General features: G+C 40.9%; 1 protein-coding gene across 48 annotated transcripts in view; it reads right to left on the bottom strand.

The window, feature by feature from the left end:
- adgrb2 (adhesion G protein-coupled receptor B2) overlaps nt 1–27,047 on the bottom strand; it is a 230,935-nt gene that overhangs the window by 145,977 nt on the left and 57,911 nt on the right. For all 48 annotated transcript variants that reach the window (XR_015037151.1, XR_015037152.1, XM_085792214.1 and 45 more), the window contains one exon: nt 11,821–12,724. Coding sequence is in view for 46 of the 48 variants with exons in the window: in XM_085792214.1 (XP_085648340.1) it covers nt 11,821–12,709 (889 nt within the window). In the remaining 2 variants the exon portion in view is untranslated. Of the gene's footprint in view, nt 1–11,820; nt 12,725–27,047 lie in introns of those variants that run through there.

Here is a 27,047-nt window from a genome sequence, read left to right as displayed (position 1 = left end):
TTGAGTAAAATGACATCCAGTTGGTTTGCCGGCGGCCGTCTGCCTGACTGCACCTGAATGCAACATCAGTGCCTCCGTCCTTCCTCACACTACACAGTGGTGACAGTTTTAACAGGCGCTACCTGGAAAACTTTCTCCCCGAGCCGACAGCTCCGGTGAGTTTCCGTGGTTACCTACGGTCACGATGCCTGTCAGTGCCCGATCCGTACCCGGAACAAGATCCGTTCCAGGCGCTTCTGCGCATGCGCCGTTTTACGGCATTAGCTTCAAAGCTATGCTAACTGATAGCCTAGCAGTAGAGCAGCTAAAAGTCCGCCGTAGCGTTGTTAAAACGTCACTTTATTAATTTTAAATATTTTTTCATGCGAGAAAGTCAGAGTGCTTGGAAGTTTGCTCCGAGGTTTTGGGAGAAGTGCAGAGCTACCTGGGAGCAGCCACCTGGGAGCTAACGTTAGCTCGCTGCTCGGCTCACCTCAGAGGCAGCAGCCGGCCGGCTGAGGTGATCGACCGGTCACCCAGACGTCATCATGCCGGTGGAGAAAGCGAGCAGATTAATTTATGGTCTCATTGATTAGTTTGTGTAAATGAAAAGTGAAGCTTCAGGTGTGTGCTGGTCAGAGAAGCAGTGCTGACTTGCTGCTGTCTGTATGTGCAGAAATCACCACATTTACATCAATAAATAAATGTTTTACAATTAACTGATCGGTCTACATTACATTTTATTTAATCAGAAATAGAAGGGGGGAAATATAGGGGAATTTGTTGCGACGTGCTTGTGTTTTTCCCATGGATGTATTATTTTTTCCTCGAAGAACGTCTCTCTTTTCATCCATATCCGCGGTGTCTGCCGTAAACTAAAAGAAGGGGGGAAGTGCGCATGTGCAGGCGCAGGCGCAGGCGCAGGCGCAGGCGCAGGCGCAGGCGCAGGCGCAGAAGCGTCTGGAACGGATCGTGTTCCGGGTACGGATCGGGCACTGACACTGCCACTGAACTTAAAAAATGGTGATGCAACATGGCCGCCTCAGTTCAGTGCGTCTCCCACTTATGTATTTGTAACGACTTGTAACAACTCATTCTAGGGTTCGAGAAAGCTTTCATTTGTATGCGGGTGTGATTCAACTTCAGTGAAATACATATTTATGAAAGCAATATTTGATTTTTGCTAATAAAAAGCCAAATAAGTTACATACTGGTGCTTTAAGTCTTTTTCTCTTGCTCTTAGTACCTATTGTATTCACCTTCAATTAAAAAATAAAAGACATCAGTTTTTCTTTGTGTAAAGTGACTGAATAATAAAGTTGTTGATAATTAAATTCAATCTGATTTTTTTCCTCTAAATTCCCCACGCTTTTTTTGTCATTAATGTGTCTGAGGTTGTTTCCAGTTTCTTTGTATACACTCCATCAAGGACTTTGAGTTCAGGGAGGGATGTCAGTCGCCTGTCAGTTCAGCTCCATGTTAAGCATTAAGACACAGAGGAGTTGACGTAAGAGGTTCAGGTTGATTTTTTAAGGCCGAAGATATTTTTAAATCCATTATGAATTAGTGTAATTAATTCATCAGTTTGTGTATAAGATGTCAAAAACCATTGAAAAAAATTAAAATGTCATAATTTCCTGCTGAGCTGGAAACTTCATTTCTCATGTAGTTGTCTGACAAAAAGCCCAAAGCCTCAAATGTTTGCTATCATGTTTGAAACAAAAAAAATAAAACATAAAATCCACATGTTTGAGAAGTCTGCGGAAAACTGGCTAACAAAAATAATTGGCTATCAAAACAGTTCCAAATCCATTTCATGTAGATCCACTAAACTGAACTACAGTTGAGTAATTGTTGTAGCTCCACGGACTTTCATCTTTAGAACTGGAGAATGAAAGCACTGTTTACACATTTACACATTTGTACATTTGTACAGTATTTTGTAAAAACTATTTGAAATATTGTAGGTGTTGCACCTTCTCTTGTTCACATGTCAGACAGAGGAGCTGTACAAAATGGAATTGGAAACAACATCAGAGACCAGGTGTGGCAAAGGAACAGTGCATTTACAAAATGAAAAGTTGTGAAACAACTGTTGGAAGAGGATCTGTCAAACTAAACTATATTCATTTATAACTCAGTCTTAAAATGAAGGTACAAAACATATTGAGTCATCTGTATGTGGATGGTTGCTGTGGGATGTAAAATACCACAGTAGATACAAATGCTTGTGGAAAAGTGGAACATACAGGAGTCTAGTAAACATGCCTAAAGTTCAAATCTGCTCTGCATTGGCCAAAAAAACAATCACCCCCCCCTCCCCCCAATTATTTTCCTAGTAAGGTATTGCACAACCCAGCTGAACATTGAGATCTATTTATTGGAAGGTGCACAATATATCTTCCCTTTATTTTGATTTATGACATTTTTAATAGCATCAACAGGAAGTTGGCCCGTGTTGCACTGCCTCTGAAACACCGCCAAGGCAGGACGAAGCACTGTATACAAAATACAAATCTGTTGAGAAAACTGAAACGATTATAAACGACAAGGTGTGTACGTGTGTGCGAGAAAGAGAGAGAGATAGAGAGAGAGAGAGAGAGATCAGATCATGCAGCTGAGTATGTGTCCTCCTGCCACAGACCGAGGGACGACCACGTAAACACCACATGGAGCAAACCACCGCTCCAAAACTCTGTAACACTGTAAATATGTTGTGATCTAAATGATCTTCTTTTGGATGTTTTTTTTTTCTTTTTTGTGCCACCGGGTCTCTTGTGGCTTGGTGACCAATAAATGTCACAATTGTGTGTCTTATGTTCTGCCATTGACTGTCACTTATTCATCTGTTTATTTTTTATTAATATTATTTTATTGTTATATGCTTTGGCAATATAAGCACTGTCTTGTCAATAAAGCTATTTAAATTGAAAAAAAAAATGAGAGAGAGAGAGTGGAGGGGCTTTTTCTGGAGCATAAAGGGGCTCAGTGCTGAGCCCGTTCAGAGGAAGAGCCATAGCTCATGAGCACAGAATACTAATCCTGTCAGCACAGTCACCCTGAACAGGCAGTCCTACACTAACTCATGACTGCACACTGATTCACTTCCGACCACATCATCGAGTTTGCTGATGACACGACGGCGGTTGGTCTCGTTACGAACAATGACGAGACACTGAAGGGAGGAAGTGGAGCGACGACGGCAGCCTCTCTTAGATCTGAAGACAGAGGAGTTTTGACTTTTAGCAGAGGCCACATTGATGGTCAGCACCCCCCGCTGACCATCAATGGAACTACCACTGATAGACTGAGTAGCACCAGGTTCCTGAGAGTCTCAGACCAGAGAACACCTTGGAAGGGATCATAGTCATCTCTTTCTTTCTCTCTCTCCCCCATCACTGACTTCTACAAAGTCCAGTGTAAGAGTGTGAAAGCCTCCAACATAGCAGCTGACCCCTACCACCCCTGCTGTTATCACTTTGTGTGGAGAACTTCAACTTGAACTCAGCAAACAGAGCAGACACATGCACTTTATATTCATATTAAGGAAGAAAAAGAAAAAAAACCCACTATCGCATTGCACAGCATGCAATTACTCCTTGTCATCAGCTGTGGCGTGTGTACATTTTTCACTGTGTGCATGTGTTTGGGCAGAGTTAAGGGTTATTAAAACACCTGCATGTACTGCACGCCTGCACAGTGGGAAAATAAACACCTCTCTCACCCATGCTGCTAAAAATGCATACACACACACTCGCACACAAAAACACACGCTTTTCTCTGCTCTAATTACTAGGAGCAGATAGTATTCCATGAGGAGGGAATGAGCTGCGTGCGTGCATGTGTGTGTGCGTGCGTGTGCGTCAGTGTTTGTAAGTAACGGACCACTTGCTCCTGCTCGATGCAAGGGTGATCTGGTCCCAGGAGTCCCAGCCAAATCCCAGTCCTCTCCCCAGATTCCTCTCTATTTCCCCCTTTTTTCTCTACTGTATCTCTCTCCATCCCCCCCTCTCTCTCTCTCATGCTCTCACTCTCTTCATCTCTGCCTGATTTCACACAAACCACAACCCACACCCTTTCTCTGGGCTAATGAGAGGATATTGGACAGCATACCTACATCAGAGCAAGGCAGCACTTTAAATATGCAGATTTGCCATTAGGTGAACTTTTACGTCCACTGAGGAGGTTATGTTTATTTGTATAGAGGTTAGGTAGGATTATGTAAAAAAATAAATAAATAAATAAAAAATACTGAACTGATTTACACCAAAGATGGTAGTGGGGTGAGGCAGGGGCCAGGATGTAACACTCAAATATTACAGGAGATGGAGTTTTTCAACATTTTCAGCAATTTCCGAGGAAACGGTGTACAAATCTAGATGTAAAGGCTCAAATATATTTATGGTGCTATGAGCTTTTGTTTGCCATGGCTGACGTACATGGTCTACTGCAGTGCAATAGAGGGTATGCGTTTACGTCACGTTGCTTTGGGCAACGCTCCTTTCATTCGGACTGAGTGGCAAATCAAACATCCCTCAACATGGTGAAGGACAGCGGTGGACACGCAGAAACTGGGTAAAACATGTAGTGTCAAAAGGACTCGACAATCCGTACATTACGTTGTGTGTTCTAATCAATCCTGTAACACACACTGTGACCGCGGCACCGGCAGAGTGACAGACAGGCTCATTGTTAATGTTCAGAGGGACGACATTACAGCTGTTACTCTCGTCCCGACAGTGACTCCCGACACTTAAACCTGACTTGCTCCTAATCTGAAAAACTCTGACATGTCAAACTGTAGGATGTGTTAGAGGACTAATTCATCTGTCTAAACATCAGAACTATGACACATGAAACGGTAAACACAGCTGATCAATCGAAAAAAATTACCGCTCCAGTGAATTTACTTTCCGTATTGAAAGCAGGTTCTTGAATGTAACTCGGTCAAAGTCAGACGTATCCTCACAATGTTTTGTAGTTCTGTTAGGTCATGCATGATACATGCTGACAAAGTTAGACATGTCAGACTGGTATGGGCTCGGAGAAAATCACCTCGTTACTTTCGTCGATTTAAAACTTTAGCAGCTCTGCCACTCGTCTTTTTGCCACTCAGTGAGCGTTCTGCAGTGACTTCTGAGTACCGTAACGTCATGTGCATACCCTCTATTCCAGTATTCATTTTAGTTTGGCATTGGAATGACAATGTCTTCAAGAAGCAGCTGCTGTGTTATTGCAAAAATGAAAACAATTCAAGTGCTTCCTTCACTTACTACTGTAAAAGGAAAAAGGAAAGACATTGCATAAAAATACAAATGCTGTAACTCTACACTGCTGCATCTTGTAAACACCGCTAGTGGACAATGCAGCTGTGACCCCAATGTGTTGTGATTGCACAAACCCAGACTGCACAGGCACCCCACGGGGGCAGGGACACTGCTTTCAGCCACTTAACTCCTGACTTTGTATGTTGCACACTGCTTGCAAGGTGACTTCTTTGCTTTGCTATGAGCAAACAATGAAGAAAAAGGATGGATAGTCCATTGTTTTATAAAAAATGTACCATCATAACTCACTCGCCTAAAAAATGTCTGCAAATACTTTGATTCTATACTGCTGTCTACCTGTTTGGAATAATAATCAAACTTCTCACTTAGTGGTGGTTAAAGTATTGACAAGAATAATTGATCATTTTAATTGTCCTAGTGTAATTGTGATCGTGATTTTCAGAGGCCATGGTTTGGAGAATGTGCTCAGAATCTGTCCTTTGAGTGATGCTTCACTGCCTCAACTTGTATTAGCTTAACCAGGAGGAATTTAGGTAAGGTACTTTACTGTGTAAAGTGATAAATCTGTTTCGTCACAGGTTTAAAAGTTAAATACTGCAGTATTCAAAAATTAATGCCAACTTCAATTAAGATTTTTATGAAGAACAAGAGATCAAATGACAATTTTTGATGTAAACATACTCTGCTTACATTACATTTCCAGTCAGTCTAATGGAGCTTTATAGTTTCTGTAAATTCACTGTTTTATGGTTAAGTCTCGCACCTTGACTATCTCAGCTCAGTGTCACCACCTTCACAGAGCCAACAAGTTGTTTCTGCTGACAACACGTGGCCAAAAAACCCCCCCAAAAAACGTAGAAAGTAGAAAAACACAGTAGCTATGATAAACATGAAAGAAAAACTCCCAGTTCCAACCCCATGCTAATGTGTGCAAGCCAACTTATTCAGTTAGGACAACCATGGTGACTATTGCAAAAATGATGGATGAGCCAACACATGCGGGATAGTGTTATGATTGATGAATGGCTGAGAACAATAGAGTTAACTCCACATTCTATGTAAAGACTGTCAAAGCATAAATGAGATGTCTGCAGCAAATGCCTTTGCAACTCATATTGGCTGATTTCATTCAGACTCACGTACTAACACAACATGATAAATCTGATGTCTAATACTGTAGCAATTTTCCAAATTAGGTAAAAAGCTACAGGTGGGTGGCATGGAGTTGGAAGATCTCAGCACTAAGTCCCTGTACATCAGCAGAAAGAGGGTTGGTAGTTGTCCATCATCCATCACTGTGACATTTTCACTACGACGCTACAACAGCCACGAGTGACAGCACATATGCAGGTGGCTCATTTCCAGTATGTGAACACATCATCTACCTTTATCTACCCATTACCTCAGTCTAAAATTATAGGATGATATTTTGCATGACATTGCAGACAATAAAAATAGATGACAACATGCTTGATAATAGCAGTATTCTTTCTCATCTGTAACTTGGCTTTAAATTCGTTCTGTGTGACATGACACTGCTGGTCGACAAACCTGTGCAGTTCCGGGAAATAAATTAAATTTGTTATCTCTAAATGGTTTGCTGAATTCAGAATTAGCACTGATGACAAAATAAAGTGCAGAGTCCTCTGACGCTCTTATCTTAGCACTGTACCTGTTGTCAATCAAACATTAATGGAAAGAAAAACTGTAATGTGTGTGAGTCTGAACAGCATCTTGAAACCGTCCTCAGCCCTGGTTCTATTCTTAACATTTTCTCTTGACGTTGAGGTCTTGTTACTATTCTGCAAGGTACATTATCTATTCTACTGTCGCGAAATGCATTGCAACTGTTTGATAATATACACAGTGCACACACTGCACAAATTCATTTTCCAAGCAAAATAACACATTGCAAATTAGCCCTCGACTGCTTTTTTTGTTTTGTTTTCTGTGTGCACATGAACTGACACTGAATTTTCTGCTTCAGGAAATACCAGAGTTTAGAAAACCGCCATTATCCAATCTTCTGAGAGAGGTTTCTAATCATTCTCAGACTGACTCATAAAGGAACATGCACGTAAAAGCTCTATTTCTGTTTTGTACAGTTATAAATACTAAGGATATGTTTTAGAATGGAGGAGCAAATTTTATCTACACAAACAGTCAGTGGAGTTTGGCAGAAAATCAACCACCAGCTGAATTTGCCGTTACTGGTGAATTTGGGATGAAAAAAATATTTATCTTTTAAGTACTGCAGGGAAAATTAAAATGTTCCCATGGTGAGGAGAAGAAAATGGGTGAAAATGAGCGGGTGATGCACACTGGTGTGTTTGTTTTTGCTCCAAATGCATCACTTACAGTATGGCTGTCTTTTTTCCCCAAACAGACCTGACGTTCAGTCGCACAAACTCTCAGGAGCTCAAAAACAGAACATGTCTGAGTGTGCACGCTTGTGTGATTATGTGTGATTTGCATCACAAGCAGGGAAGATATATAAATGGAAAGAATTTGCCCATGATGCTCTGGTGCATGAACGTGCTGCGCGTTGGCTTTCGAGTTGATCTATGTATTTATGCAATGCAGATCATGTGCAAGTGCAGCGTTTCAGAATGAATATCACTGCTCTCGATCAGTAAAAGTCTAAAATTAAACTTTTGTGAGTCTTTCTTTTTAACAACAGTGTGTCTTGTACCTGTCGAGCGAAAAGATGGTGAACTTGTTTAATGCTGCAGTCTAAAGGTTTTTTGAATACAGACATACGGTGGTGAAAAAATCAGTAATAGATGTGTGCTATAAGTAAATAAACAGACAGCCATGAAACAGCAAACTTGTTTTATATTGCATAATTCAGCTTCCATTGCCCCTTAACACCCAATTTATATGGAAATTAGACAATTTTGTTTACCTGTGTTTTACATAGATATATGGTTCAAATCTGGTCTGTGTTCTAACATAATGCATTCACAGTTTTGATGGACAAAGACCCAGGACCTCCCTGGGTCATATGGATTGCAAATATAATGTCGCAGTACAAACTCCACAGACAAATTCTTGACTGAGAAGTGTACTCTTTAAATAATTTCTCTCTCTCTTCTTACTGTGAGGATGAAGGACAAATAGGCTCTGCTAGGTAAATACCCTTCTATTACTGACAGATTGAATTGGTACAGAGGAATGATGTCCTTACAGGTCAGGCAAAGTATAATTTGGTCAACATATCTGTTATAGAATAATAAAGACAGCATACCCTTGCGAAACCCCATCCTCAGCTTCAGGCAGAGAAGCCCACTGAGGGTTCTGCTGAATTTGAAATGATATGATGGGTTTAGAGAAGGTCAGTCAGCATGATAGACTATTGCCCATCAGAGCTACAGTTGCACTAGGAACTTAAAAATAAAGATTCTCCTCTAGTCCGTTCAGGTTTCTGGAAAAACGATGTTGCTCATATGATCTACTGTAGGACATGATTCATTTGCCAATAGCATTGTATAAACTCATTTTGTAATTAACACCAGATAGCAAGACACTTTCTTAGCGCTATGATCTAAATATTGATATTTCTATGAAAGAGAGCTTAGGATCATAGAAAGCACTAATGCTTAGTGTCAGGCAATTAATCCACATTTGGTGCAGTATTAGTTGTTGTACTACAGTTTAACAATATCTGTCCACACAGTACAAACAGGAGAACGGGTGAGTTGTTCCGGTTTCACATTTTGTCTGTGTCTTTCAGCTTTTATCCTTTTCCTGATCATTTAGAATGATCACGCTTCAAATGTGAAAATGAAAAAAACAAACAAAAGAACAGACAGTGAGGTGCTGGCTATAAATCAATGAGCCTTTCAAGTTGTTGAGCCTCAGACAAGTGAATACAATACAATACACGTTACATTTTTAACAATATTGTGCTTATTCTTTGAGGTTTGTATAAAGACTCGGTGGCACATCCTGTTGAAATGTTAAATTACCCTTATGCTGCTGCTTGGTTTTTACTGAATGGTAAACCAGCATTTTATTTTTTATTTTTCTATGTGAAAAAGTTGCATTAAGATTTGGTTTGAAAGTTGGGAGCAATTTGTGGTTGAGTAAGTGGACGGACAGAGATTGAACTGGCCAACACGTCCTAGGTCACAAGCTTCAACAAGCTTTAACTGTATTTCAAGTAAATTGGAGAGACTAAACATGATGTGTATGCTCATGTCCATACACTGCTAGTAAATGAACATTAGGAATTAGGTTCATCGAGATAAACTGCTGGAGGCACTAATTTTCCAGTCGGGTGCCATTAAAGCATAGCAGAAGAAAAGGGCACAGTAAAATTATGTAGGCTAATTAGTCTCAAAAGACAAAAAACTAAGTAGAAAACAGGAAACAAATATGGCATTTACGTACTATGTTGGTCTCATAAGCTGAGGACCGTCCCACCGCTTCACAAAGATGTTTTCATCAGCAGCAGAGACCCAGTGGACTTGCAGTATGTCGCATGCTTCATGAAAGTCATGATTTATTCACAAAGTGTGGTTCAATTTTTTCCTATCTATGTACAAACTTTTCCACCTCAGTCAGCTTCTTCAATAGTTCTTTTTCCTTTCTTGTCTTTAGATTTTCTCGTCTTATGTGCAAACTAAAAAATGTGTACAAAAGTAGATGCATCAAATTATTTTGGCACTGAAGATTGATGACAAGTCTCCCAAAACTGTCACTAACAGTCCAACCACTGGAAACAAGGGTATTGAAATGCGACCTTTTTACTATTGATGCCATCTTGATGGGTACAAGAGGTCCCTGAAATATAGGGGTCAGTATTTGCAGCATTATTTAATGTCAAAAAGTGACAAATCTCTACATCATTAATAAAAAGAAGAACATGCCAACATCAATCTCTTTCAGCTGTTATACAAGAAGGGGTACAAAGGCAAAAAGATGAAAAAGTGAGATAGATCCATGAAGGAGGGAGAAACAACAGATATGAGTGAGGAGAAGGCAAACATCTAAGCTTTGTTTTTGAGTGTTGTGAAAGGATTGGAGAAGAAACAGGATAAGATTCAGGCTCTGGCAGCACAATGTTGAGTTTACAGTTATTCTAATATTTCAGGGTAATTAAGACATGGGGGAATTGGTTTGGAAGCCCACGCTTTTCCAGGCTATCTTTTCATCAAGGTCTCTATGAGTGGTTTAGTGATCTCTTGTAGGGTGACCAGCCGCTAACTAATATGCATGCAATGTCAGTTGTGTTTGAGGTGAGAAACAGAAAAGCCAACAGAGCTTCCAGGCAACTGGCAGAAGTTTAATATCACCACGACCCATGGCTAGATCAGTTTGCACAGCTGCGCTATCTGTTTGGTTTTTGTCTCAAGCAACACCATATCAGTCCAAGTCAAACTGGTAGAATAGTCTTTCTTCCTCTATCCTCCTACACCACTTTTCTTCGTCTCTCCCTCCGTCTTCCTCTGAGTATATTAGCCTAGATGAGAAACCCCACCTCCCCCACCCCTGCTGATTGGATCCAGAGAATGATAACCTTCCCGTAAGCAAGGTAAGATTCTCCCTAGAGCTCTCAGTATGTGTGTTCTTGAAGGCAGGCCAAGTCTTGCAATCAGAATAACTGGGCTCTAATTACTAGTATTCACTCTGCAAACATGCGTTTAGGACACCTCAAGGAATATTATTATGTAATTCTCTGAACTACACGACAAACTACAACTTCTCTGTATGTCTATGTTCACTTCTATAATCATTTAATTTAATTACATGATGGGATCTCTGGTGGCAGCAATGAACTGAAATGATTAAGCGAGCTTTAGTACGAGCAATTGTCCATTTCTGTTTGGATGAAGTACTTAGAGTTAGCGCTTAAATAGATTTACACAGACACACACACACATACCAATTTATGGAGTTGCACGCATGCATACATATTCCCTTGTGTTATGTGTGAGAAGGGATTGTATGCTCTCTCTCCAGTTCACTGATGTATGAATGACCATGTGCATATGCATGGGTGTCAAATTTGATCTTGTCTATCAGATGGTTTTGCGCACACATACGCATTTACCCATATACACAACAATGTGCGGCATGTAAACGGAAGCCCTAGGAGCCACACCTCTCTGCCTCATGGGGGCATCTCTAAAATATAGATCAGAGGCTTGGATTTCTGACAGGCATTTACAAATCTTTTGATGGAAGGTTTAAAGGGCCGACTTTGAACTGCCTCATTTTTTAATTAAAGGCCAACACGCCAAAGACAAAATTCAAATAATAAATTCTCTGTCAAGCTGAGGCATACCACCTCGCAGAGATACTATGAAAGACCAGGATAACAAGACAAACTTTTCTTTCTGTCTGTTTGCCACTGCGAGCTGGGTACACAAGTAAACAACAACTTATATTTGATGAAACTCCTTTGTGAATTTCACAATATAAAGGCTGCGCTGGGGAAGTTTGTATACACCATGTTGTTTTAAGGGCATAAATAAGAGATGTGTAATGCACTCAAAAGGGCAAAAGCACTGAAACAACATCTCATAATCTGACAGAAAAATAATCCTACCTTGTCGAACATCTCTCGGTGCTATGGCGATTGCGTCGTTCGAATGCAGCTCGGTGACACAGCAGTCGTCAGGAACCTGCGACCCGTTGCTGAAACTGTGGGGTGTCTCCGGGAGCAGCGGGATGGGTGGCGCCATGATGTTGTGGTTTGGACAGATACATCCTGTCTGGGTCATCCCGCATCCATCGCCATCAGAAACCTCCTGATTTCCATTGTGTCCTGTGCGTAAACACTCCTCGAACCAGCGGCAGAGCACGCCGCAGGTAAACTGACTGGAGTTCTCGTTATTGATGAGTAACACCTCTACCAGTCTCAGCTCCAGCACTTCCTTGGTTACCTGAGGCTCATCAGCAGCTGGATGTCTCGTTAGACACAGTTGAACAAAGTTCTTATCAAACTGTAGGAAGGAGTAAGGTCCATCTGAGTTGGACTGGCCACCACAGAGGTCAATGACTTCCTGATCGTGATTCCTGGCCGACTTCAAATGAGGGGGACAGCTCTGATTGGCCAGGTGGTGATCAAGAGAAAGGAGCATGGGGGAGTGTGTCCGACAGATAACAGGGTGGCGGGTGAAGCGGAGGTAGAGGGAGTACTTGGTGGGATCCGGGTTCTCCAGGGACCAGGAACAGCCCGGTGCCCTCGAGGGGAACAGCTCCCTTAGGGAGAAAGACCCATAGAGCACCCCAGCTACAAGGCTGGAGCATGGTGCGGAGATGGGTGAGGGGGCCCCCTCTGCCCCGGTCCTGGGGATGCCATCGGCAGCCCCATACGCGGCCTCAGCCAGGGCAGAGAGAGGAGCTAGAGCGAGGGCAGACACAGCAGCCAGGGCCCCAGCCACGGCCAGGAGAGAGGACAGCACAGACAGACACACCCCACCAGCAGTGTTCATCCTATGACATTCGTCCTGCAGCAGGAGAGAGAGAAGAGGAGAGGGGGTTGCACATTAGATACAGCTGGAAAAATCTGCAATATAATGCAACAAATCTTACAATACAAGTACAAGTCTCAAACAAACAAACTCTGGTAGGAGATATTTCTTGACGCATGTCTGCCTAACCTCAGAGTAACATAAACACATTTATGGTAGAAGTTCCTCCTCCACCTCTCACATACGCACTGTCAAAAACAGAAACATACCCCTGCTGGGCTGGATTAAAAAGGGCTGATGACTTGGCTGTTGAGACAAACATTGTGGGGTACGCTCTACCCTTTCCTGCTGATAGGTGCACACAGACAAAGGCACATGCACATAAACACACACATAAATAAACACACACACCATCGTCTGCAGAGCAGGTCCCCCAAGGCTCTGGCAAACTATTACCATCACCGCCACAGTGAGGGTCCGCCAACAGTCTGACTTTCACTTGTACAATACACACACACGCACACACTTCCAACACAACACTCCATATATAGCACATACTGTGTTTTAGTGTTTTGCTCGAAACTACTTCAATGCCCACTACATTTCTGTGTGCCCCATGTGTCTGCTCCATCACCTGAGACCTTCAAGTGGCTCTGGATAAATGGGGTTTGAGGAGGATGTGTGGGAGATGGGAAATGTTCACACCACTCTACCAGTAACCTGGTAACACGATGCTCATACAAATTTCTTTAAAACATCACCATGCTCTAAAATTCAACAACTGCCTCCCTGCTAGCTATACATTGGAGCAGAAATCTGTTGTAATAAACAGCATAACATTACTGAACCAGTCCAAAACAAGAAGGTAATGGATGTAAAAACAGCAAACATATCTCACTCATCTACAAAAAATACACAATTTAATATCTAAGTTTTCAGTCAAAAATACCTTTTTAAGAGCAGAGTATGAGAAACACTGAGAGGGATCATAGAGAGTGCAATTTCATGTGATGTGATATGAAAGGAGAGAAACGCAAGGACAGGGTAGAGTGCACAATGCTCACGGTCAGCCATTTATCTTTTTTCCTCTTCAAGTCAAGGAGCCACAGAACATGTTTTTCATTTATGAAATGGATAAATAATGGTTCAATATTTGTAAGTCAAGAACCTTTTTTATTACAATTTTCATTCATTACTTGTTCTGCATTCATCAGCTTCTTATCTAGCAAAAGGTATTTGGATGACTTAAAGACCCCCTCCCATGAAAATCGTGTTTTTCTTGCTTTTCACATGTTCCTGTGGCATTTTTCTTATGTTAGAGGACATATCAGCAGAAAAGGAAGTGCAAAATTGCATTTCCGAGTTTTTCTGCCTTCAAATTGCTGTGAACCAACGGCAGACGCAAACTGGCAGTTTCAGGCAGACTGGGGTTGACGGTGTCATAACCCCAGGGCGAGGCATAGTGCTTTACAAACTCCCGCTCTGCTCCGCATCTGGCTCAAAAGTGAAAGGCCAGAGAGCTTGGTGCGAGGGGGGTGGCAGGGTGGTTGCAGCGCAGTCTCCGCCCACCACTCAGAGGCGCATTGCTAATGAGCTGCTGGTGCTGTGCAGAAGGAGAGCCCTGAGAAATGGCACATGTTTTGTGATTTTGGCTAAAAACTTCATAATCACAATTTAAAGACCACAGAGAATGCTTTAAAATAACCAAAAAGGGTCGTTGGAGGGGGACTTTAAGTCGTTCTAACATGCTGCTATAATATAATTAGGCTAAATAGCCATATTGTCACATCAAACAGATATTAGATATCTACTGTAGCTATGGTATGTTACAATATGCTCAAGGATGTGAATAAACTACTAACAAAAACACTGTCAAGCCATCATTGGCTAAAATTGAACAGTGACTCCAATAAAGTTAATTTTCCGTTTCAGAAGTATGCTACTGGGCTACACAGTTTGTTTGTTTACATCTGGTTTAACTGTGCACAGAACGTCCATTAGTTCCCTCGCTAAATTAGTAGCCTATGCTAAAAATGCTATAAACAAGCAATATTCTGATCTTGTAACCATATCATTCGCGCACTAAAGTATTTTTTTAGAGGGATGCTGTTTCTTAATGTGGTTTCACTTTTTTTAAAAAGAGATAGACTTGTTTAGAGTAAAACATTAAAATTTAATCTAGGAACTAGCATTAGCAGTGGCTGCTATGTTAGCCTACTGTTAGTTTCCTTGTGTCAGGGATTTACAACGGAACTGGACCCAACTGCAGACATTAAGAAACTGGTATGGCGAAGCAAAAGTAATTCATTAAACTCACGGGAAAAAGCACACAGAGGAAACCCCGAGCAGGAATACAGGGACACTGAGCACCAACACAAGGGACAAACGCAGACAAACCAACAAAGAAAAAATGGGAGGTTAAATAGGCTACACAAGGGAGAAACGAGACACAGGTGGGGTAATCAACACAGGTGAGACACACAGGGTAATCACATGAGGGCGAGCACAGGAAGTCAGGACACATGGCATTTCACAATAAAAGAGGAAACAGAGACAATTTGCTTTATTAATATACCAACTAGCTAGAAATGCTTAAAATAAAAAGTTATTTTGCTTTCACACTGATACACTACTTTAAAGTAGCCTAGACTTGTTCTTCTTCAGGGCTGAAGACAAACATGTTCTGTTATTGAGACCAAACTTTGGAAAAGAACACAACACAAAATACACTAATTTTATTGCTAACCTCACCTGCAGCTACCTACACCAGTCCCTTTTTGTGGTTGTCTGAAATCGATGTCCCAGAAAGCTCCAGCCAAGGTTACTGAACATGTGATGCAACCACAAAAAGCGTGTGTGTCTTTAGAGCACACAGGGGTACAACACTTTCCTAAGGCTTGGTTAATGAAACACAGTAAGAGCCTGTACTTCACAGGATTTTTATGAGTATTTTAAGGTTCTCCGGTGTTGGGCACATGTGAAAAAGGGCCTGGAGAAGAGGCCAGGAACTGTGCTTACTTCACAATGTCAAGAGGGGCCCCAACAGGGCTCTTGGACTTCCATAGGGGAGTTTTTAATGAGAATAAGAGCAATGGAACAGGAGCAGGTGTATGAGGGAGCAGTACTGTACATTAGAACTGTTGCAAAAAAACGTATGAAAATAAAAGCAGATCTCCTTTAGGTTTTAGACATTCTGCTGATGCTCACTTTGAGTGATGTAAAAGGCATAAATGGCTTACTGTCACACACAAGGACAAGTCACCAGCACACTTTTTTTTTTGAGGGACACAGGCAAGTTTTTGAAGGCATTAAATCTGCTGTCTCAGGGTCACAGGCTGGTCTCAACACATTAGTTCACTTTGCTGAGTCAAATAAATAATGAAGTCTGAAAAGAGTGTTTTAATAGTTTGCACAGTGCTGATATTAAGGAGAAAAAGCTGAATAGCTGGTATAAAAAGGGTAAGGGTTCATACAAATTTGCACTTACACACTAAAAATACTTTAGTCTGTTGTGATCTAACAGCAGACCACATGTGGCATAGTAGCTCCTTTTATTCAGCAAGTACTATTTACTAGAGTGAGTTGTTGGTATTGTGATATATGCAACCATGGCAACACCCTATCTCTTGACCTGGAAATGAATCATATTCAGATTCCGATAGTTTGGCTTTATCTTCCCCTTTAGTCACTGGGATTCTCTCTGCGAGGTTCTCACCTGAAATTTGTCACTCAAAATATATGACATAAAAGCTTTTTAAAGAGCGCTGGCTCTGGCTGCAGTGACACTTTGACAAATGCATGGTGCAGTTGGACTGGGGGAAGGCTAATGTAGCATGTTGTGAAATATGCTCAAGGACATCATGCGCTCTGGCATATGATGGGGTTATAGACTCTGCCACCTGAACACAGTCGCACACTTTCAAACAAATACGGCATGAGTTAACATCCATGCAGACTGCACTGCACAGCCGGTGACATTTGTCCCGCTAACAATGTGTCAACGAACAATTAGATAAGACAGAAAATCCAGAGTTGGAATGTGATGCAATTTTCTATATGGCAAATAGAGTTTCTGGTTTCCCACTGGAACCTAACACAATTGGACGGTGCATAGATAGCAAGTCTCTGCTTTCAGAACAAATAGTGTTGTGTTTTGTTTTGTACAAAAGATAAAACCGTCTTGTGCCAGAATTATCCAAAGTAAAGATAGATAGAATTATAGGCCAAGCCATGCATAGGTAAAACCTTATGCACATTTTACGCATGAAAAGAAGTCAAAAGCGGTAAGCAAATTGTTTTTGGGACAATGAACAATGAATATTCATAGAGCCACAGTCTGTGCAAGAGTAGGCCCTAAAGTGATGTCTTCATGAGGCCATTCTGTCCCACTTCAATACAAAACAGCACTTTACTGTGGGCATCCATAAATATTCATTAGCTTTGATGTCTTCCTTCCCACTTCCACCTTGACATTAATGTTATCACCAAGGATGGCAAAATATGTATATCCCTCCCTTCTCACTTTCCACTTCCTGTCCTTTCGGATCCTGTGAAGTGACAGTGTGACTCATCTGATATTTGTCTTCACTGTCAAACCCATGCAATACAGAGTAGCACATACTCTATAATAATAATATAATACCATGGTTCTGAAAGCATCATTATCATCACATTTCAGTGTCAGCTCGAAAGTTTTGTCTTGTGTCTTCCTCCTGTTCCTCACTTCCACATGTGTAGAAGAAATTCTGCAAAACTTTGCAACACCAAACGCAGATTTTCAGGTGAGGCCCTCTTGCAATAAAAGTTTTAGATTTTTATTTAATGGGAGTATTTCCTTTTTCATCGTGCAAGCAAATGGGAACTATCACCGGTTACATTATTCTATTATTCTTCACGTGTCTGTCTCTGGAAAGTCCCACAATCTTAACACAGAATCTTAAACAGCTTGAGTTCTAGCTGCGCTGAAATCCAGCTGTATTAAATTATAAACTACCCACAGACCATGTTTAAGGATCTCATTCTTGAGAAAGTAAGTGCACCGCTGAAGTTGAAATTCAAGGTGTGCTGTTTAAGCTGGAGGTGGTCCACACTAATGACTGAATACTTGTGTGCAACCGATTTATTATAATCTTAATTTATTGCTGGTGGATGACTCCTGTGATAAAACTAAAAGTGATTTCCTGTGTTTTATATGTCTCACAATTAAAGAGTTCTTATCACTCCAGTCAATAAAGCAAGAAAATCTCTTTTCTCTTCTCTTTGTTCTCCAAATACGTAGGTCTCTCAAACAAAGAAAATTACGTTTTAGAAAAAGAAAATAATTATAACAACTTCAAAGAAAGAAAACATGTTAAAAAAGTAATACCAGTGTATGTAATCATTAGACAGACAGACGTTGGCTTTTGAATGACAAATAATTAAACCTCAATTATTTTAGCTTGAGCAAAGCATTTACATGCAAAGCTGCTTTTCACACTCCCGAATATACACCAGGCATTTCTGAGTTCAGCAGAATAAAAGACACAAGCAAAATAAACACAGTCTAGGCTGCATCATCTGTGTTATTTCAGTGACACCACTGCAGTGGTAGGCTACTGTCAAAGCCATAAAAAAAAGAAGATCTGCTTTGGCGGGGTTGTTGTCCCAGGTGGCTTCAAGGTTTAAGGTGCTGATCATGGGCCACATCTTCCCTCTTCTCTCCCTCCACTATTCACTCTCTAATAGGATGGCAGTGGCTCAGCACATGCTGAGGGCTGTTCATTATTCACAAGGTTGTGGGTGTGATTCCCAGTTCCCCCTGTCAACATGTCTAGGTGTCCTTGAGCAAGACCCTGAACATCAGTTGTTCCTCAGGGTTAGGACAGTACCTGTTATGGAAGCTCGCCAGCAATGTGAATTAGAGGCGAATTGGATAAAGGTGCTGTATTAATACAGTCCATTTACCACGTAACAAAACATAAAAATTGCTATCACCGAAAAAAAAGAACCTAATAGAAATCCTTGCTCTTAGGCTACTAAATATTTGATGTAAAAGAATGCAAAGATTTGTGAGCCTGGCCTTTGTGTTAAAGTGACAGGCTGTGTCCACACAACTACATGCACGGCGAGTCATGTGATCACTATAGTTTGAACAAACCTGTGGAGAGATTTGTAATTCTATCTACAAAAGACTTTGACCGTTGTTCAATGTTTCGGTATCTGCAAAGCCTCCCAGACTCCCAGTTGCCCAGTGGCATAAGCAAATATTGAGCATTTCATCCATAGCAGTAAATACATTCATATTAAATGAGGGTGTATGATGCCTCTTCAGGGGGGATTATTTAAAAATGTTTGTGCCTTGAACCACAGTCATCATCTTCCAGTCAACTTTCTTGTGGAATAATGGAGTGAAATAGCTTGTGGGCACTACACTTAACAATATCCCTGTGTAGGCTTCTTGTGTTTTGGGAAATGCATTTCAAGAGACATTTGACTCAGAATCCTGACACCCCCCCTCTGCCTCCATGCTAATCTCTTATTCTTTGTAGAGACATCTAAGTGCACTGTGGCAGAGAATGTTATTGCCTAATTTATTGATGGGGAGTATTTCTCTCATTTGCAGATCTCAGTGGAGATCAGCATGTCACTCTTCTCTGTTTGAGCCCATACTCATACACACATACACACACAAAAGCCATCCTCACTAATTAATCCATGTGCATCCACACACAGGCACGCATGCCACGCCCGTTTGAACGCTAACTCATCATCAAAAATTCAACACTATATATCCTGACGCCAAGTGTTTGTGGTTTCTCTCTGCAGCTGATTAACTATGATGACAACATTTCCCTTTCCCCCTCTCTCTCTCCCTCTCTGCCTCCCAGCATAAAGACCTCAATTCTGCCCCGTCTAATCTGTAGCCCCACCCTTCCTTAGAAGTCTACCTCAAAGGCAAACTTAATTTATTTACACGTATCTACTCACAAACACATCTGCTCGGTTTTAAGTGGTTTATCTGGATTAGATCATTTGGATGTGAACCAGTGTGGAGGACCAACATTGTTCAGCTGATTTAGCCCGGGTGACATTTCAGAAATCAGTTTTTTTGTTTGTCCTCTTTATCAGGCACATGCCGGCACACCATCAAGTCAGTGCTTTTCACTTTGCCTTATCAGTTATTCACAAATGGCAGACAAGCTGAGAGGATCTCATGCTGTGAAAAGAGACATCAGTACTAAAGCCCCTCCATCAAAGCAAAGGGCATTTTGTCTTCCAGCTACACCGCATACGCAACCTGCACACACACATAGATGCACTTACAGGCCCATGCATATTCATGCATTCACCACAGCATGACATGTGACATGTGTGCTGACTGTAGATCAACAGATGATATGCATAGGCATTCAAAATCAGTATGATGTATGTCAGTGTAGCTAAGACGACAGCGGATTATGAAGGCTGAATGCTGCCAATCAACATCACAACAGAGGGAGACAGCAGCTTAACAACAAAAGCAGTGACAACGGATCTAAATGTAATGTAAACCAACTTAGCATCATCATTTGAGTGCTTGGATGCTGCTGCTCTCTCCTACAATTACTTATCTCCATGTTCAATCTTTAAGTATTTTTTTTGTCTATCATCAATAAAATTCCACTATCAAAAAGTAAAAGGCCATGGCCTTGTCACAGTTATTTTGTGGTTTTGCTTCAAAGTAAGCATGAGATTGAACACATTTTTGACAGTTAGCTGTGCAAGATAGTGAAGTATTTAAAAAAAAAAAAATACATTTTCCCTCCATAATGTTAGCAGAGTAACTCTGGCACCCACTGCACCACATTATCACAGGCCAACTCTGATCAGATGATGAAGAAAATGGATGGATTGATTTTAAATGACGTGGCCGACACAATGTTCGCTTCACATCAGAATACTCAGAAAAAGAAAGGATGACAGGACTGCAGTGTGAACTCGACAGGCGCCTCCATACTCTGAGAATGGTCTGATATCACTCCTAAAAATATCAGTCTATTGCAGACAGAGAGATGAAGAGGAAGTAGGACAGCCTAAGAAAAGTAAAATACGTGCATGTCCTTGAAGTGCATTTGACATGAAAACTTGCTTAAGTTTCTCTATGTATGTACTGTATAGCCATCTGCTCAGGCTAGAGGGCATCATGAGCCGAGACGAGGCCAATTAGAAGGAGGATTCAATGAAAGAGCTCTGAAGAAAGCGGCCTTCAAGAAAGTGCAACATGGAGGAGGCAGCAGGAGAAAATGTTTTTCTCCATGGTGCCAATGGAGACTGACTTCCACTGATAAATAACTTCATAACTGCAGTTTCCCTATGAGATCCATAACATCTGCAATCAGCAGCAAAACAGAAGCAGACAGCATGAGCTATGAAAATGAACACAGCACCGAAATGACCACCACCGCTGCCAACGCTTTCAGGAAGCTATTTTCTGGGAGATTATAAAACCCAGTGGTGACAGTTAATGTCATTATCAGCTTAGCGTTACTGCATGCAGTTTGTGTCGTTATCAAGACTAAATAACAGGTGACAATGTCATTTCTGATATTGTGGTAGAAATTCATTGACATGTCATCTCATCGTGCTCTGTGAAAATTACATATCATTTATCAGCCTCTGCATGAGGGTTCATTCCAATATACTCAATGGAAAAACATTTCAATTCAATTCAATTCAATTCAAGAACTTTATTTGTCCCAGAGGGGCAATTAAGTGGCAATTAGAGCAGCAAACTTAAGTTAAAAAGGAATACAAAAAAGCATATAAATATCTAAATAAGTTAATAAATACATTGTGACAGCTAGATTACTCAATTTGTTCCAAAACAGAATTTCAATATTGATTCACACGGTGATATCGATAATAAAGGCCATTAATTTCACATGAGTGAATAAACAATTGGGAAATGAGGATAAGGAAATGGATGGAGTGGAGAGAATCCTTCAGGGTGGCATTATGTTAAGTATTTTCTTTCTGATTTCATATTAATGGTAATGACAAATGATAATTCACCACATGTCCCATGTGTAAATGTCCTCACAATGCAGCTCTGCTGTGCATATTCACAAATGTTCACTGAAAGGCCTTTGCTGAAAGCCTATGTGGTGGAAAACATTTCCAGAATAATTTCAGAATATTACAGAGATGTGACTTTGCAATACTGAAGTAAGTTCACAGCTTGGCACATCAATCCAATGCAAATGGAATAAAAAAAAATGGAGTGAAGTAAGGTGGGGACTTTTCTGACAGCACAGGAATACCTTTGTCAGGAGCCATATTCACTTTCAACTTAATATCCTCACAAGTGCTTAAGTATGCTGTTACGTGACAAGGTCAAACTACATGCAACATGTACTGGAAATGTATTTTTGTCACTATGGCAATACAAAGAAGACTGTGTAAGACAGTTTTTCTCTATCAGGACTGAATTAATATGATAATTACAGTTGTACTATAAGTGGAGCTCATACTCAGACTGGAATCTTTTTATATTTTGAAGGCGTGTATGATGATGATGATGGTGTGTACACACATTCATCCCATGTTGGATACGTGCATAGCTGCTGTCACAGGATAATCTCTGGTTGTCAGCATTAGCGGATATTCCACTGTGTAATTTAATGCACTTAGCATAGAATTACACCGAATTACATGATTAGCAAATTAAACTGGAGCTTGTTTCCTCTGTACTGATCACCAGCACATAGTTAGCACTAGCTTACAACTAGGCTAGGTGAGCGAAACATGTTACAATGCTTGAGGTCAGGCATGCGGGGCTATAGAATTACTTTAACAATGATTTTTCAGCGGGTTATGCTCTCAATGGGCTACAGTTTCTCATTAATCATCACCAACACAACGAAACAATACAAATGTACCTTTCTTGGCGCCCACAGCTCCACTGTTACATACTGTTACACCCACAATGGATGACTAATTGCCCAACATGAAGTAGTGAGGTAAATTTAAGTCATTAATATTAACTAAAACGAAAGTGTGCAGAAACTTAGAAGGTTACATGACATACGACACCAATTTCAGAGATAGCATCATGCCGCACCGCTCTAAGACCTCTGCATTGAATCACACAGAACTGTACAACTAATTAGCAGGCATGAAGAATTTGGCTATTTTCCTGTTGAAGCTCATCTTTCCTGGTAATAATATATTAAAAACGACATTTTGTCTGACTTTATTGGCCCTAATTAACCAACAGCACATTTTCACAGGACAGAGATGTGCATATGTAGAAGCATGTGTCAGGCTTGACCCAGCAAACCCCAACACACCCACTCAGTCAGCTTCAAACCCTTAACCTTGTTGTCATGGTGGGGAAAAAGAAAAAAAATACAAAATGTCACCATCTGTTGAGTCTTTGGACAGGATCTGATGCGACGCACATGCGCACAGTTATGTTTCAGTGAACTGAAAGAGGAGCAGACCATGCCTTTGTGCAGATAAACACACCAGGATTGTGTATGCACCTATACATCTGCATAAATCTGCTTCTTAGCGTATTTGTGTGTGAGGTGGGGGGTCGTCCAATATGGAGTTGGAAAGAAGCCGTGTAGTATTGTGGTGGGCCTAGAGGGAATTTGGGTTTCATTGTGAAATAAAGAATCACAGACCGAGGAAGAGGGTGATCGGCTTTCCTCCGTAGCATATCCCTGCCAAGAGATCAGCTTACACCAGCTTTTTCTTTTTTTTTCTTTCCCTCAAGATAACACAGATGTATGGTATGGAGGCAGTGGCACAGACAGAATACTTGGATGGAACTCAGTAAGTATATTCTTCTGTGAATTGTGTTAGACAAACTTTGAAAAGCTTTTAAAAAAACCTGCTAGTATTCCTTTTAGACATTAGAAATGAAATACGTCTGCCGAAAAGCTGAGTAGGATCGAGATGGCTTTGAGGAAGCTTTTCAATTCCAAAACATATTGATTGGGCACTGATTTGGCTTCATGGGGAGACATTGCATTAATATAAAAATGACAATATGTCAAACAAAGCAATAGTACACTTAATGTAATTGTAGCCTTGGGACAAAGGGTATAAAATAGACAAACAAACAAGAAATACAAACTGTGCATCTCACCAGGGTTATAGCTAAGGGAAAAATGGAGTGTGAAGGGCAAGATTATATATGTGTGAGTCTCTATGTATATGTCAGGTAATGTAAACTGCAGTGGACCACATCTATTTGTCAGTGTGCCTTCCTGGGTTGCATGTATGACAGTGTGTGAACTGATGGAAGAAAAAAATCCATCCATCAGGCCGGCTTGTTTTGCTACAAATATCTATGAATAAAGGACAACTGTTTATGCTAACGGCCTATGCGTTGGCTGTGTGTGCGAGTGTGTACGCCGTGTGTACGTTTGTGAATGTAAATCAAGACAACAGTGGGAGGACAGTGTTTTAGACAACTGTATTCACATGTCACAAACACACACACACATACACCTGTGCACATGCACACGTGCACATTTACACACAGTCCTGAGGATAGGGAGAATATTTTAGATGGGCATATCTTCTGTCCGCCTGCATGCGCCAATTACATGAATATATGAATAATAAACGCAGTGACATGTGAGCATGATGCGAGAGAAAGCCCATGCTTGTGTAACAACAGACAGCTATTAACGTGAATCGTGGTTTGCTAAGCTTTGACATTTTTTTTTTTACATTGGCTGAAGTGGTGGAATAACTTGTTTGTGTTCTGACTAATAAGAAGCCCAGAAAAGACTAACTAACTAATTCTGATCAGTGATTCAAAACAGAATATGATTCTTAACTATCCAGCTAAGAAGCAGTCAAACTTTGTTAATGTGTTCTCCCTGCATGAATCTATTTGCGTGTGTGTATGTGTGTGTGTGGAGGTGGTGGTTGCTGTTATCTCCCAATCTTTTCTCTTTATGTAACATCTCTTCCCTCTCTAGCTGCAGTAGATCAGGCACTCCCTCTCTCTTTGAAGTGTTTCCAGGCAGGGTATTTATTTCATTATCTTCCCTCTCTCTCTATTTCCTCTCCTTGTTTTCCAGGCTCGGTATCAAGGGAAAGACAAGAGTCAAGGCAGGGAAAGCTGACGCTGCAGGTACAGGCCTACAGTTTTTTACACATCTTTATGTGAGAGAGAGGTATATGTGCTCATGAGGATGGAATAGGGAATCATGAAAGGGAGGACATACAGGGGCTCTTGCAAAAAAAAAAAGAAAGAAGAAGCTCGTTACGACCCAGTTAGGTTTTATTGTTCGGCGACCTCGAGGGGGAAGAAGTCAGGTGCAGGCGAGCATTGTTCATTTTGAAACTGATCAACATTGTTTCTTATTTACAGACTCTTTCCTCAACTGTATTAGATTTGTCCGTCTTTAAATGTGAGGACTACGGATGGAAACGAGCTTTGAGCTAAATCTGGCATATTTACATGACGTGATGTGCGCACCACAAATTGTTTATTAATGTGCACTAAATAAACAAATGGAAAAAAAAAATGAAAAAAATGTATTATTGTAACCATGACAACCAAGCTCATCTAACCACAAGGAAGAATCCAAACCACCATCCTTTCCTAAACCTAACGAAGCAGTTTTTGTGCCTGAGCTGAACCAAACCGAGACCGGTCCACAACCTTAGCTGCATATTTATGATGGTTACCATGACGATGAAGTACTGGTATGCTTTCCACTGGTTCCTTCCTATGGGATGTATCACAGGTTGTTTCAGTTGGAAAAGACGTAGACTAACTTTTTTTTTTAAAGGTTGCAGGTTTCACAGTTCATCGTTAATTTATATTTTCATCTCAAAGTGTAAAAACACTACACACACCTCGGGTCTCAGTAATAGTGTGAGTAGTATACAGTAGGTGAGGGAGAAATTGAATCAGCAAGTTGAGCGGTTGTTCACACTCAAATGGTGCAGTATCAATCATGTCAGCATGAAAATACAGAGACCTTGAGGGGAACATGAATTCCCCCTGCACATGCATGTGTGTGTGTGGATGTGACCTTTCTCCCCGTGTCTGTTTGACACATGTCACACCTCAGACAAGGTTCAGGGGTTAAAGTTGACAGCGTCCGCAGTGAAGCTGCACCACCGACAGGGTCACAGATGAGATCTGACCTTTCACACGCGGCTATTGACCAGGAGCAAGCTGGGTGTCTGGATGATGCAGTGCTGCAGTTTGACTTTGGTGTCCAGGAAATACAAAACCATTTCAGCCACAGAACTACACAAGTCCGCAGTAGCAGACACAATGCTAAATCAAAACAATGTAAACATGATCACATGAGTATCATATCATAGTGTATTTACAGGTTAAGATCTATTACGGAATCATCATGTCCAAATGGACAATGATCTTTAACCCATGCAGCCTGTATCCTTAATAGAAAGGAGCTACGATCTAATTGAAGGCATGTAGGCTCAAATACACTATCAGCATGACAATGTTGAGCATATAGATCCAAGTGAGTGAGTGCGTGATCACACACACACACACACACTGCAATTTGGTCACAGACTGGGCTTTAAAAGCAGAGCCAGGATAGAGTCATGCACTGCGCTGGAGAAAACAGAAGCAAGACAGAAGTCTCATGTGTGTGTGGCCGCGTGTGTGTGCGGCCCTTTCACAGTTTATTTAAAATACATAAATGCTAATTATTTTAGACGCTCCACTGAGTAACATTTATTTCCAAATGAGGACTGCTCTTCCAACATTGTCCACGATGACACAAACAGCAGAAAACAGTGACCACTGAAGTAAATTACAAAGTGTTTGAGCAACACTGAAATGTACAAGATTGGCAATTATAAGTAAAATGTCAAGGTAATTGTTCAGTCACAGTTAGTTTAATTGCAGTTTAAATGTTATTGTCCTGAGACAGGTGCTTTTGTTTTTGTTTTTCCTAAAGAAAAATCTGTGAACCTTGCTTTTCAACCTTGGCTGTGTAATGAAGAGTAGATTTGCTGTTTTGCTAGGAAAATTGGAAAAGCTCTGCAGTTTTTCAGCAGATTAGTAAGTGCACCACACCACTAACACACAACGCTCTATTGGACATTGCTAAACACTCCTCCACACAGTAATTTAGCAAAGCACTAACATTAAAGTTATTACATGCAAACATTACAGTGAGCCCTCAACATCAGCAGCTCATTCAAATGAACGCTAAATCTATAGAGTTCTTGGAAGCTGATGTGTTGCTCTGCTGCAGTAATATTAGAACAAGGCAAATATTGCAATATACAACTGTGCTGGCAATGTACATCTTTGACTCTCTGCTGATAACTTCTAAAAAAACAGAAAAAGAGATTGTTCAAGTACAGTAAGTGCCATGTTAGAGGA

The sequence above is a fragment of the Trachurus japonicus genome, chromosome 11, assembly GCF_045865225.1.
Source record: "Trachurus japonicus isolate A0001 chromosome 11, Traja_1.0".
NCBI lineage: Eukaryota > Metazoa > Chordata > Actinopteri > Carangiformes > Carangidae > Trachurus > Trachurus japonicus.
Note: the sequence above shows the minus strand (reverse complement) of the source record. Positions and strands in the feature narration are given on the sequence as shown.